Source organism: Opisthocomus hoazin, chromosome 4 (assembly GCF_030867145.1).
Source record: "Opisthocomus hoazin isolate bOpiHoa1 chromosome 4, bOpiHoa1.hap1, whole genome shotgun sequence".
In the NCBI taxonomy this organism is placed as follows: domain Eukaryota; kingdom Metazoa; phylum Chordata; class Aves; order Opisthocomiformes; family Opisthocomidae; genus Opisthocomus; species Opisthocomus hoazin.
The window spans coordinates 93,298,277-93,312,807 of NC_134417.1; the positions used below are offsets into that span (position 1 = coordinate 93,298,277).

The 14,531-nt window shown below is 46.6% G+C and overlaps 1 protein-coding gene across 1 annotated transcript in view; it reads left to right on the forward strand.

Annotated features, from left to right (window-relative positions):
• The window catches only part of PTH1R (parathyroid hormone 1 receptor), a 130,574-nt gene that overhangs the window by 101,554 nt on the left and 14,489 nt on the right, over positions 1 to 14,531 (forward strand). Inside the window, exons 6-9 of the mRNA XM_009938327.2 lie at positions 1,663 to 1,849; positions 5,692 to 5,845; positions 11,685 to 11,745; positions 13,550 to 13,616. Coding sequence (XP_009936629.1) covers positions 1,663 to 1,849; positions 5,692 to 5,845; positions 11,685 to 11,745; positions 13,550 to 13,616 — 469 coding nt within the window. The remainder of the gene's footprint in view (positions 1 to 1,662; positions 1,850 to 5,691; positions 5,846 to 11,684; positions 11,746 to 13,549; positions 13,617 to 14,531) is intronic.

The window sequence follows — 14,531 nt, forward strand, 5'->3', positions numbered from 1 at the left end:
AAGAAGCAAGCCATATTTTATTCCACATAACACATAATCCGGAGATTCGTGACTACATTTCAAATGCAGGGAACAAAACCCACTTTCATTTATACCTCAGAAGTTCCACTTGTCATAATTTGTATTATAATAGCATAGCAAACAACTGTTATTACTATCACAATCTCCTCCAAAGGAGAAAAAAACACAGCTTTTATTTTTGATTTCTATTATTGGAGCTGAGGATTTAAGAGGGTATAAATCCATTCATAAATTCATGCATGGCTAACCGGGCAACAGAGCTGTCGGGGACACAATGGGACCCTGATAGGTCAATTAGCTCCTTCTTCTCCCCAAAGGCAGGATCACCGTTTCAAAAACAGATCTCAGATATGGGTCTAACCCATTCACTTCTTACCTTTCAGCTTTTCCCCCAAAAAGGATCTTAAAGCGCTTTACAATCAGCATTTGTGGGGTCATTGCTGCCATTGCTGGGGTGGAGCCAGAAACTGCTCAACACAGCCAAGCGAAGGATGCTGTCTCTGATGGCAGAGAAAACAGCCCAGCACACTATAGTTACTCCTATAGTTGCTACTAAATTTAGAGTGGACATGAAGATCAGTAGTTTACAAGAAATTCTGCAAGTGTTTTAGTGGCCACAAGTTCTGTAGCCTTTTGTAGTCCATTTCCTTTGCACAAAGGGCAGATAAGTGTGAAGTCTTCAAATACAGGGTTTGCCTCTGAGAGGGGTAGATTTGTTGGAGGGATGGATTTAACAGTGAAAGGGACGCCCACAGGATACACAAGTTAGTATCAGGAGTGGATGTCTCCTACCTTCTCTCTGCACTTCTCGGGAAATAACCGCATGTCCGACGCACTCCCACTGCACGTGCACTGAACAGCAGGGTCGTGCTCATCATGCGCACACCGCACACAGGGATGCACGCACCCCGCAGACACTGCGCAGCTGGTGTCGGCTCACTGCACGTGCACCGCATGCCAGACGTGCATTCCCTGAATGTACACCGCACACTGGGTGCATGCTCACTGCACACACCCTGAACGTTGGCTGCGCACCCGCTGCATTCATGCCAATGTTCACCAGATGTGCAGATGCTGCACATGGGCTTCGTACTGATCGCGCCTCTCACTGCCTCCAGATGCATGTGCGCTGCACACACGGTGTCCTGCATGTGCAACCTCATCACACATGTACTGCACGCACACTGCACTCCAGATATGCACATACTGAGAATGGACTGCGTAACAAATACTCTCCTCTGGCAGCACGTGCACTGCATGCAGACCACCCTCCAGATGTAGCCTCACTTCCCACTGCATCCAGGCTCAATACCCATGCCTGATGCAGGCAAAATGCATCCCGATTTCTTTGAAGATTTCACAGCCAGATATAAAGGAGTATAAATGGGTACAGGCATAACATTGTTCTGCTGCAAAGTCAGCAGCAGTGTGCTGCAACCAAACCCCTGGAGCTGGTGTTCATTCATTTACCGACCCCATGGGCGAACCATGAGCACAGGGCAGCAGTGGCACTAGCACTGCTTCCCTCTGGTGGCACAGAACTGGTGAGAGGAGGTGGGGCTCTGCAGAAGCAGAGGTGACCCTAAGTCTATCCAACATGTGGGCTAAACTACTCCAACCCTTCTCTGTCTCCTCCTCCAGACGTTTGCACTGCACTAGAAACTACATCCATATGCACCTGTTCGTCTCCTTCATGCTGAGAGCCGTGAGCATCTTCGTGAAGGACGCAGTCTTGTACTCTGGGTCAGCGTTGGAGGAGATGGAACGGATGTCAGAGGAAGACTTGAAATCCATTACTGAAGCACCTCCAGCAGATAAACTGCAGTTTGTGAGTATCAGCGGAGCAGTTGGTTCTCCGGGCTTCGTGTCTCTGTCCTCTCTGTTCGACACCTCACTCTTTTGGGGGAATTTTCCACCCTACAGAGGTACAGCAGCTCCCCCCCTTTCCTCCCCCTCCACTGCTTCTCCCCATCCCTTCCTACTCCCTCTCAATTCAGCGTGACCTGGATAGGCTGGAAAGTTGGGCAGAGAGGAACCTGATGAGGTTCAACAAAGCCAAATGCAGGGTCCTGCACCTGGGGAGGAACAACCCCATGCACCAGTACAGGCTTGGGGCGGACCTGCTGGAGAGCAGCTCTGTGGAGAGGGACCTGGGTGTCCTGGTGGACGACAGGTTAACCATGAGCCAGCAGTGTGCCCTGGCTGCCAAGAAAGCCAATGGAATCCTGGGGTGCATCAAGAAGAGTGTGGCCAGCAGGACGAGGGAGGTTCTCCTTCCCCTCTACACTGCCCTGGTGAGGCCTCATCTGGAGTACTGTGTCCAGTGCTGGGCTCCCCAGTTCAAGAAAGACGAAGAGCTACTGGAGAGAGTCCAGCGCAGGGCTACAAGGATGATGAGGGGACTGGAACATCTCTCCTACGAGGAGAGGCCGAGGGAGCTGGGCTTGTTCAACCTGAAGAAGAGAAGGTTGCGAGGGGACCTAATAAATGCTTATAAATATCTGAAGGGTGGGTGTCAGGAGGATGGGGCCAAGCTCTTTTCAGTGGTGCCCAGTGACAGGACAAGGGGCAATGGGCACAAACTGAGGCACAGGAAGTTCCATCTGCACATGAGGAAGAACTTCTTCCCTCTGAGGGTGACGGAGCACTGGAACAGGCTGCCCAGGGAGGTTGTGGAGTCTCCTTCTCTGGAGGTATTCAAGACCCACCTGGACAAGGTCCTGTGCAGCCTGCTGTAGGTGACCCTGCTTCTGCAGGAGGGTTGGACTAGATGACCCCCAGAGGTCCCTTCCAACCCCTACTATTCTGTGATTCTGTGATTCTGTAATCCACTGGCCCAGAGGGACTGCCTAGCCCAAGAGCTAAGGATGAGATGTTCTCCACGGCAGTCAAAGATAAAGTCAAGGTTGATGTTTTGGTTCCCATCTACGTCTACTATTTTCGACATTGCCCTGATGCCCCCTAAAGCGTACAGCTCTGGAAACTCCGCTGACTACCCCAGCGCAAGGCAAATCAGTGCTTGCATTTCACAGCATGTACTTCTCCCACCACAACATGCCACTGGATGATTTTCCACTTGGAGCTCCTCTCTGTATGACCCATGGAGGCATCACTATGCTGTAACACCTGTGCCATCAAACTGACAGCCCAGTTGTAGCAAAGCCACAGTTCAACATGTCTTGGGAGGCTCTCAGCCCTGAGCCCAGAGCCAGAGCAGAGGTAGCTTGTGAGGAAGAAGGTCTGCAGTAGACATCTCACCTCACCGTAATTTTGCAGCAAACCATAGCTGGTTGGTCCTGTTGTGATTTATCACTCCCATCTTTGAAGAAAGACATTTTAGAAGGGACAATGGAGGGATTATGCACTACCATAACAAAGGGTAGGGTTCATCTGCAAAAAGCAAATGTCTACAAGGGAGACACCTTCATTCAGTCTAGTCACCTCAGGTTCCATCTATGGTCAGCTGAGTGAGTATGGTCAACAAAGCCAGCTGAGTCGAGTATGACAAATCACCTCCTCAAATAAAAATGGAAGTGAGGTCAGGTGAACCGAACTCCAGAAGTACGTTTCTTTTCATTGTATGGAAAGCTCAGAAGGAGATATCTGCATTGTCCGTGTGCTTGGAGGGATGAAGCCCATCCTCAGGTTTCAAAGTTGTCCCCACCTGCTGAAGCTGTCTGCTCCCCTTTGTCATTGTTATCGTCACAGATTTCCCATGGTGGATCCTAGGTATGGCAGCTCATCATCCACGCATTGTTGGATGCTGCAGAGACAGAGAAGGTAGATTTTAATATCAAAGATCCAGAGTTACCTTCAACACACACCAAAAATCCGAGCTAGCTCAAACATACTGGTGGAATGGCAACAAACTTTCTGCCTGTGTATTCATTCGTCTTCTCCAGGCTTTCACAGCTTGGGTTACTACCGGGAACCTGGCCACCAACACCCTTGCATAAAATCAGCATATATGAAGGGTCCCATTGTGCATCCAGGTCCCCCCAAATGGAAATTTGTTATCGTGTTTCCTCCCTGTTTCAGAGATCCATTTCATTAATTTGGTGAGTCTCTGGCCGGAGCACTCAGCACACTTCAAATCGCTCCCTTTTTGAAAAGAACACAAAATGTTTTACTGAGTTGTTTTCTGTTTCTCCTTGGGCTGGACTCATTATGAGGAATAATCAGGATAATATATTGCGTACTTTGAACATTAGCAATTTAATGGCATGTCCCATTCTGCTGAATTGAAAGGCAAACAAGTGGTGAAGGTGACAATTAATGTATTTCTTTTGTTTCCAAGTGAAGTGGGAGCTTTGCAGTTATTGCCTGATGCTCCCTGTGTGGAGGTAGATGGTGATTTTTGTAAATATAAAATTATTATTAACCCTGGTTGGGGATTTTTTTATTTGTATCTTCCTCCTATTTTAACTCACTCCATCTGTAAAAGAAAATGGGTGTAAATATGTCCATATTTCATGTATGTACATATATATATATAATAGATGCATATTCTTTTTGATTGGCAAAGGATTAGCGTAAGAGCTGGGCACAGTAAAAAAATCTCTTTTTATTTACAAGGTACTTATTATTGACATTTTCTGCAAGTCGCTTGTATTCCTGTCAAACTAAGGGGAAGCATGGAGATGTGCTGATGCTGTGGGAAGTGTTTGGTAGTCAGAAGATTCCTGTGAAACTGGACTACCCAGAGTCCTAGCATTTCCACATCCAGATGGCTTCATGCATCCTTTTGTACCAACTAACCCCATGTGGCATCATTACTTTGCAGCCCTTCTCTACTAGGGCTGAGAAATGTTGGAAGAAGGGTGGCTTTGCCCCACTCTGCCAGAAGGGTAGGGGAGCATTGAGTCGCAGTCAGGGTTTTCCTCTCAACAAGCAACAGATTGCAGGTCAACGTGGAGTGAGAGTTTAGCTTATGAGTCCGTTTGAGCTCAGTGTTCTGGAAGTCTCCATCAGGTCTCCCACTCTGCAGCTCAGGTCCGTTCAGAAAATGCCTCCACATTGTGGGTGAAATCCTCCAGCTTCGGTTTGCTCTTGGAGGACCAGTCGCCAAAGCCTACAGCAGCCATCTGGGGTGTCTTCACACTCGGTGAGGAAAGACAGGTACCCCTGGAGAACCCTGTCTTGGACATCCATGACAGGATGAGGTGACTCACCCTCAGCACGATGCCCATATCTCTCCACGAGCTGAGGAGGTAGTCGTACTTCCAAGTGATGTCACTTGCACTAGGCCACCCAGACCAATGTGACTTGGCCACAGCCCTTTGTCCTCTAACCTGGACAAGAATCACAGGGAAAAGTTGAAGCATAGCTCTCCTCGAAAGCATGTGAGCCCCTCATCAGTGGGGTTGGGGGAGAGTAGGATTAGGTCAGCATCTCTCCAAACGTACCCTGTCCTCCTACACCTCCATGCTCACCTGCTGTTGGAGACCTGATGCCCAGCTGAGGGGAAGCTTTCCTCTCAGTTGCTCATCTCTTATGTTCTTGCACTAGTTTTGCCCCTTGTAAAGGCTCTCCAATAGAATTTTCTGATTTTTTTTCTCTTCTCTTCTCTACCTTGTTTTCCAGCCCATCTTGGCAAATCATGGCTTTATGCAGAAAAAGAATTTCACACCATGTTCCTCACATAACCCCATCTTTCTGTGGTCGTTGCAGGTGGGCTGTAAAGTAGCGGTTACCTTCTTCCTCTACTTCCTGACAACCAATTACTACTGGATTCTGGTGGAAGGGCTCTATCTCCACAGCCTCATCTTCATGGCATTTTTCTCAGAGAAGAAGTATCTTTGGGGATTCACGTTATTTGGCTGGGGTAAGTCATGGCTGCTCCTTACGGCTGACCTGTAAGAAGCCTGTTGGAGGTAGTCTTTGAAGCAGACAGTGCAGAGACATAAATGTAGGAGAGGGGACAGAGGCAGGGTGATCGTCAGACACAGTGACTCTTGCAAGGACAGCTTAGCTCTCTTGTGAAGTCTTTATCATTTCTAAATTGCAGTATCCATACCGTGGCTCTTCCAGGATCTCTGGAAGCATCAGCCTAGCCTTGGAGAGACAGCACATCTTCCCATTCTTCCAGGACAGCAGATGTGTGCGTGTGACAGCTGATTTTAGTGCACCCCCTGAGTGATCCCCAGCTCTACCAAGTGCTTCCTGCTGAGAAACAGGCGTAGGGCTAGAGGGGCAGAAAGTTGCAAGAGGCTGTGAGCATTTGCTCCCAAAGACAGACCTAAGCTCTGATTTCCTACCTCATATCTCAGTTGTTTTAAACAGCCCCTGAGGTTTCACGAGTGTTGAAGCACCAGTAGAAACCTGCTATTTGTGAGGAGGCCTTGTTTTCTTTCCTTTTCTTTTAACTTGGCATCTTTTCCTGGATTAAGGAGAAAGGGGTGGGATGTGGGTGCAGGGAGAGTGCTCATTAGTAGGAGGTGTTGTGGGCATACAAATTTCAGATGAGAATGTGCTTTCTGTTCACTTTTGGCATCATCTTTAGCTTCCAAGGAGGTATGAGGTGCTGGTAGGCTCAGGACAATAAAACAACTGCTCGCAGTTGTCTGAAGCGTGTGGACTGTAAGGTAGCACATGAAAAATGATCCTCGAGGATATGGCTAAGAATAGTGGGATGTGGGTCTACAAAGGAGCTTACTGCAGGAAAAACCTGCTCAGAAGTGTCTATGGTTACTTCTAACTGTATAGCCCAGGACCACTTCCTTGTTTCCAGGTCCAAAATGCACCTGGCCGCATCCTGACTGCATTTTAGGACAAGATTAATGTGTGCACCACACCACTCCCGTTCAAGCATATTGATTTTTTCTAGAAGAAAACCAGTGTCTCTAACACTGGACCTCTGAGCAAGCCAGATAGTGCAGATCTGAGTTGATGGAGGACTGGGTTGGATTTTTTTTGCTTCATGAGAGCAAGAAAGGCACTCACTAGTCCAGGGCAGTCCATCCCGCAGGGCTCTTTCCAGCCTTCTTCCATGCCCACTGAGATTCTGGGCAAGAAGGGATTCACAAGCACCTCACTAACCTCACGCTGACCTGGTGTGTAGGTCTGAAACTGCTTGTGCTGAATGACAAAGACGTGAGGTGTAAATACGAGTCCCAAAGTGGGCACCCATCTCTCAGGAAAAGTCTCATCCCAGCCAGCTGGTAGGTTTTGGGGAGAATAAATCAATAGAGAGATATTCTGGGGACAGGGCACTTCCTACCTCAGCTGCTGTGAGACAAAGAGAACTTTCTTTAGACGTCACCTCTTTTTTAAAACAAATGAACAAAAAACAAAACAAAAAAAAGCAACAAACCCCATGCTCTTCCAAATCTTCAAACTACATAAAATTCGCTTCCCAGAAAACGGCATTAAACTGTACAGAGCAGACTTAGAGAAGCAACTCCCCAGAGCAAATTCTGGAAGAGAAGGAAGCAGTTGAAAAATAATGCCGTATGTTTAACAAGAAAAACCAACTTGATGCTGCTCGTAATGCAGCCAAAGGAAAACAGTCTAACAGGCATGGGTTCCTCTCATTAATTCTTCCAACCACTGCCAGAGTATAATCATTTTATCAGAGCAACCACAAAGCTGAAGTCACACCTGTCACAACACCAGTCATCCATGTGCTTCCAAAAGTTTGAGGCTGCTCAATTTAAATTCCTCTGGAATGAGAACATAGGATCCCTCCAGTTGCATTTGTTTTTGCTTTGTTTTGATTAGCATGATAATGTACACACACATCCCCGCACAGACGTCTTGCTTTGATAGCTTTTGGGCACTGGAAAGGGCAACCCAATCCAAGACCCACTGGAGTCAGTGGAAAAACTCCAGTTCCCTGCAGTGGGCACTGGATCCTGCCCATACCACAGCAATGAATGACAGGGAATCAGCAATAAATAGTTACGACATTCCACATAGGTACAGAAAAGACAAGTTTGCCCCAGAAAATGGGATTTTTTTTTTTCTTGCTTGTGTAACAATAAACAGCAGTGGATTTATCCTGCCTGGAAATTTCCAGGGTGGGGGTAAGGAGCAAAAATCACCCTACAACATTTTATTTCCAGACTACTGAGGAAACCAGAATGTATAGTTACTCTTTGATGCCAGACCCAAAGATTTCTGTTGAGTCTTTTCAATCCACTCCCTCACTGGCGCAAGGGAGCACAGCTCCGTGAAAGTCCACAGTGCCCCTTCTTGCAAGGGAGACATTGATGATGGAAAGGAACTTGTTCCTTGCCAGCACCCAACAAAAATAAATAAATAATGATATTATGGGCAACAATAAATTCCCCAGCAGACTTCGAGTTCCCTGCAGCTGTTTTATGAAGGAAGTCTAGGCAGCATGACCAATAGCTAGAAAACCCAAGCTGATTCCACTGGCATTTTTCCTTCACACCATGTTAATTCCCCCCCTGGCTGGACTGCACTGTCTTTCATCTACGGTGCACATGAGGATTGCAGGGAGACCTGGAAAAGACCGATAGATCGATGTATTACTGTTAGAGGTGCTGAGGTCCAAAAGGTCACGTTGGTGAGCCCTGCATGTTTATCTAAGCAGAAATCATCTTGGCCTGAAAGTATTCGTACCTAACAGGACAAGAGGCATAAGAGGGTATTGTTAACCCCATTTAATATTAGGAAACTGTGACAGAGAGGGACAGGAAAAACACATGCATTGTTCCTCAGAGAGATTTTCAAATATCAGGGAACCAAGACCAGATTTCTCCAGGCCTACATAAGGTCTTTATTCATAAGCTTTCTTCTAGCAGTCGCTTTGCAACAGCCTCTCTTACTCACAGCTTTGACACATGCATGAAAGACATTTTTCCACCTGCTAGGTGACACATACACAAGAAAAGTGACAGAGGAGAGCCAGGGGGCTTGGGGTGGCCACCAGACTTTGCCCAGTTTGAGATCTGCACTTTTTCCAGCTGCTGGGGAGATACCTGACTTTATAGCACCTGCATTGTACACACTGTGTGTATTGACTGGAAATGCACAGCGCATACAATGTGGATTCTGTAGAAGTCACTCACGGCATCGCCGCCCGGTAGGGTTCGTCCTGCATCACACCGGTCATGCACGTGGGGTATGTGCGTGCAAGGGGGAGGACATGCATACATCCACATCCACCCACACCTGCATCTGTCTGAGCTCACAGCCACCGAGGAGACCACAGGCTTTTTGGAGACTCACTTTCCTTTCTCTGGTGGGTTGGCCAGATGCATCTAATCACATGTGACTTTCCTGCTTGTGGAGCTGCATCCTCTTGGGTGTCTAGTTTGTGGATATCTCTGGATGTCTGACTTTGAGAACCTCAGTCCTGATTTTCAGGTTAGTGGCTCTCCCATCAATGGGCGCTGTGAGTGCTCAGCAGGAGGGACTGTCAGTCTTGGGGCATCATAGACCGGGACTTTCAAGTGGAGACACCAAAAAGTCATCACCCTCTGAAAGTAAAAGAGATGCTGGAGGCAAAGCTAAGCCTTCTTACTCTTCACATTGAGAGAGGAGCTTACCAGAGTGGGAGGAAAAGATTGAACACCAGAAATTACCTGACAGCCCAAGCAGTCCATCTTACATTGATGCAGAGAGAACCTAAAAATGAGGGAGAGGAAAGGGAGAGGGAGGACTCATACCACTTTTTATAAATTTAAGGACATTTACGATTGTTCACACTGAAAAAAAACAACTATGTAAGAGGCGCAGAAAGACAAACGTAGCAATGAAACTGGTGCCAGGAATTCACTTTGTGTGTTTGGCAGAAAAAGTCAAGGATCCTTTTCCTAAGCTTGCCTGAACAGAGCAAGGCAGCAGTGCACAGGGCACAATAAATTCACACATAGGGATTTTTTAGGTACAATTATTTTCTCCTGTATGTTTTACTGTTGCTAGGAACCTTGAACACAGCACAAGATCAGTATGAATGGGAACAGTGTCTTTTCTGAAGTACAGGACAGGCTAGGCAGGAACAAGCACGTGTCAAATGCATCCAAATCTCTGAAACAATCTGTTTTTTAAGCTTAACTTCCCAATTGCAGAGGAACATCCACCGCCTCGCAGGCAGGCAGCAGGCATGCCAGCCTCTCAACATGGTTTCTTGGTTGATAGAAACTGGAATATCACTAATGTTTTCAGAAAATTTACATACACCTAAGCCTTTGATAGCTCAGCCAGTAGTTCGGAGCACGCACGTATTTTTCATAGGTAGGTGATTAGCAGTGAGGAGGAAATAGATAGTGCTTGTTGCAATAAACCATCACCTTCCACAGAGCCTCAGCTGCACATGCTCATGAGTTCCCAGAGCAATAGGTTAAGTATTTTCTCTCCAATGGCAGCCATCACAGGGGACTGGTAAAGCAGGGTGCATTCCTTATAAACGTATCTTTGTAGGCAGCGCTGCTGTGCTGGTCCTGAGTGAGGCTCTGTGTTTAATTATTTATGCTTTCTTGTATTACCATGGCATTTAAAGGTTCCAACCAAGATAACGGCCCCGTTGTCCACGTGTGTATAAGACGGGCGTCCCTGCTCCACACCCCAGCTCAGGAAAGCGCCCGTGGTCAGGAAAGCCTTTAAGCGCTCTAATGAGACTTAAGTGCATGCTGAAAGTTAAGCGTGTGCTTATGCATGCCGAGCTCCAGTGAGCTTAGAATGTGAATAGCATATTTACAGTCATCAGTGATAAATGTCGCCTTTATTTATTTTTTAATTTTTTTATTTTTTTTTAACCTGAAAGGGGTTATTCTTCTTGAATTTGTGGAAGCTACTGTGGATTTGACCTTGCCTTTTAAGGGAAGCCAGTAGGGGACTCAGTTGTACAAATAAAGCAGAACTGGACCCTAAAAAAATAAATAGAAGATTGCATTTGGATATTGATGATTCTTTTACTTTTTACAGGGAAAAGATGACGCCCACTGTAACTGGGCTGAAATGTCAGTAGTTCATTTGGGAATGAACGTTTACATAGAGTATTTTGCAAGCATTACCCCAAATTTTAGCATTTATCTGCTTCATGCAGCAAGTCTGTCACATTTAAAGAGTTTCTAACACATCCAGCCCTGTGCTGGGAGAAACAATCTGAGACGGACTGCAGATCCACCTTTCCTTGACATCAGGGGAAGGGAACAAATATCTTGGGCAAACTGTGCTGCACAAAACCCTTCTCTGCTTCAAAATGAATAAGTTGGCTAGAGCGGGTATCAGTCAGCCAGGCTCAAGTACTACAGGCTATGTATCTCTAAAGTAGTCCTAGAGGAAAGGCACCGGACCTGACGATTTATCCTGTTAAGCTCATGACCCATCTGAGGCCCCGACCAGCTGGGCATCTCCCAAACATAAAGCAGGAGGTTGCTTAAGCCTTGACCACTCCTCACCGGCAGCTTGGGTAAACAAGCTACTCTGTTTTGAAAGCCAGGAGAGTTCAGTGGGGTGGACATGTCTAGGTCATGACATTTTGTCTTCCAGAAAACGCTCCTTGACACTATTTGGTTTACCATTTGGACTACGGAAAAAACATGAGACCAAGATCAGCCTTTCCTAGTCTAAATTATGCCTGAATTTTTAAAATCTCCTTCTTCCCTCCTTCTCTAGCCTGTTCCGCCTGGGCTTATGGTAACAGAGTCTTCTAGTCCACCTGCTCACACCATTTGACCTGTGTTTTTTTGCAGGACTCCCTGCTGTATTTGTTACAGCATGGGCCAGCGTGAGAGCCACTCTAGCCGACACAGAGTAAGTCTCATCAGATTTTCATTCCTCCTTTTAACATGTGATGCTTTTGTGGGGCTGTTGGTACAGGTGACTCTGTGGGTGAATCAAAGGGATAAAAGGAATCAGGCAAAGCCAGAAGTGATTTCTACTGTGAAGTTCACAAACTTGTGGGTACAGTTTTCCTAGCTTTCCTTTCATTTTACAGAATTTGATAAATATGAACACCTGCAGCTGTTATCCCTGCGGCTAAAAGGGGACTGCTTCCCAGCTAGGCAGGGACAGGACAGGGATCTTTGAAAACCCTGAATGAATGGGAACGAAGATGGGAGACAGCAGGTTCAGCACAGCCAAAGAAGGCGGTTGGGCATTGATGAGGCCATGAAGCTGTAACTCATCCCTGCAGAAGCTGTAGATGCCAGCATGCCCTTAGGTTTAAAAAGTATTTGTACAAATTCAGGGAAGATAAATTCCTCTAGAAGTATTACATATTCTGTAATACTCTGGCTCAGGAAGCCATCCTGAACTGCAATGTTCTAGAAAAATATTACTACCTGCTTGCCTGTTCCACCTTAAATATCAGCTTCTGGCTACTGTCAGAAACAAGATATGGATCAGCTGCTTCTTTGGTCCTACAAATGCACCCTCACGGCCTCATATTCTTACAGTATGCTGAATGAACAATCTATAGTATCCAATCTTCAAACACCCAATCACATTTTCCGCCCATAACGCATAGGCTTGACCACACAATGGGTTTCATCTGCCCACGATGTCCCAGCAAAAGTGTGGGGGTCCCCAGATGACTTTTCAAATGGATTTCCCTGGGAGGACACTGCTTTCCAAACGGGATTTCAGCTCTAGGCTTGGAAGGATGGAGTAGCACAGTTACTGGAGTGTGACGCATCTACATTGGCACAGGCTCATCCTCGTAGAGCCTTTCAGTCAGCACCAGTGGTTTCTCTGCCCCTGCCTCTCACTTTCCTTGAATAGCTGCCTGGGCAGCGTTTGGCCCGTGAAACGAAAACTGCAGCTGCCATGTGGGGGCTGTCTGGCTCAGATAAAGAAAAGCCTGTGGCACTCCTCCCTCCGTGGTTGGAGAGAATTCAGACAGAGTAATTAACACTGAGTGACCTTATTCAATGGCTGCTGGAAATGCCTGGGAGGAAATAGTGCTCAATCCCTTCTTGGCAGACTGAGGACTGTAGCCCAACATCCACCCTACCAACAGTTTGCCCTTCCAGTCCTCACTTGGATAACAGCTGAAGACGAAAAGGAGATAAAGACTTTTGTGGGCCATGGCTGGGTCTCACTGCAAGAGCAGGGCTGACGGGAGCACAGGAACTGAATGTAGAACCACAGTACTGTCCCCATCACCATGTCTTCAGACAGGACCTGTCCCCATGCAAAGTTGTGTGGGTTTATTCCAAGAGGTAATATTAGGCCAGTTCAGACTTTCTTGTTTTCATGAAAGCTGGATTACTCCTAGTATAGTTTTTTTCTGATAAGGAAGTGAAGAAGAATTAGAAAAGGGTGGGTTCTTGCCCTGAAGGGACAAGTTTGACGACTGTGGAAATAGTTGTTCCACCATCTGGAGAGCATAACTTTAAACACATTTAGTAGTAGTTTCAGCTTTGAAGAGTATAACAGCAGGAGAAGGGCTATTTCAAAGCCATGCTGATTGGAAGCAGTGTTAGAGCTAGCTCTTTCCACCTCACCAGGCTTTGGAGGAACCCATCCCTCCAGGATGGATTTATCCAACAAGATACCTGAGTCCATTGCTCTTTGTAACCAAAGATTTCCTGATGGGATGTCAATCTCTTCTCAGGTGTTGGGACTTGAGTGCTGGCAATTTAAAATGGATTATTCAGGTGCCCATCCTGGCAGCTATCGTGGTGAGTACTGGCTGATTATGAGGGGTGGGAGGTAGTGCCTTTGGTCAAAGCAGGCTTAGCAGCAGGAGTTGAGCCAGGCTGCCCTATCCTAATCACCTTGTTAACACAGCTCCTCCCTTAATAGTATGGAGTCTCTGTGTCTCACTTTAAGGTTCTTATATTTGACCTGTTAGTAAGTTTGATAGCTGCAGGCAGCAGAGAGGTTTATAAGCAACTTCGCGTTTTGCTTAGGAGAGAAAAATGACGCAGGGGCAAGACACTAAAATCATTAAGGTAACTAACATTCAAGCCAATATTTCCAACCCATGAGACACTGGAAACCCTCAGGAGTCATAACATGTACTCACCAGGCATCCCTAGTTGGTTCCGTAGCTGGACTAAAGCTTTTCCCCGGGTGTGTTTCAGCGCCATCAGATTGTTTCAGACTCCTCTTTCTCAACTGGTAAAAGCTTGGGATACCTCAAAGGTGGGAATGAAAGTTAAACCGTTCCAGCTACAGTCAGACATAATGTTAATCGCTGATGGAAGATCACTTCAGACCCCAGCCGGAAGGGATGGAAAGGCTCTAAGTGACGTTATCCAGACACAGGACTGAACTCTCGCAACCTGGAGAGGTCATTATAAGATGTGATTATCTACACAAAGTGAATTCAGTGGGTGGTTATGTGTTTGCTTGAGCAGTGTCCTAATTAGCTAGAGAACCTGCTTTCACAGTTTTCATTAATTACCCTCTTTCCTCCCTCTGTTTTTCTCTATGGTTCTCCATCACTCCATTTTCTTATGGTTAGATGAATGCATGCGATAGAGCTTTCACACTGCCACACATCCTAGTCCCCCTTCATGTTCATCCACGGGTAGCTGAGTGGAGTCAGTAAGGATGTCTCTACAGTCTTCAGGGGGTTTTGCATCAAGCTC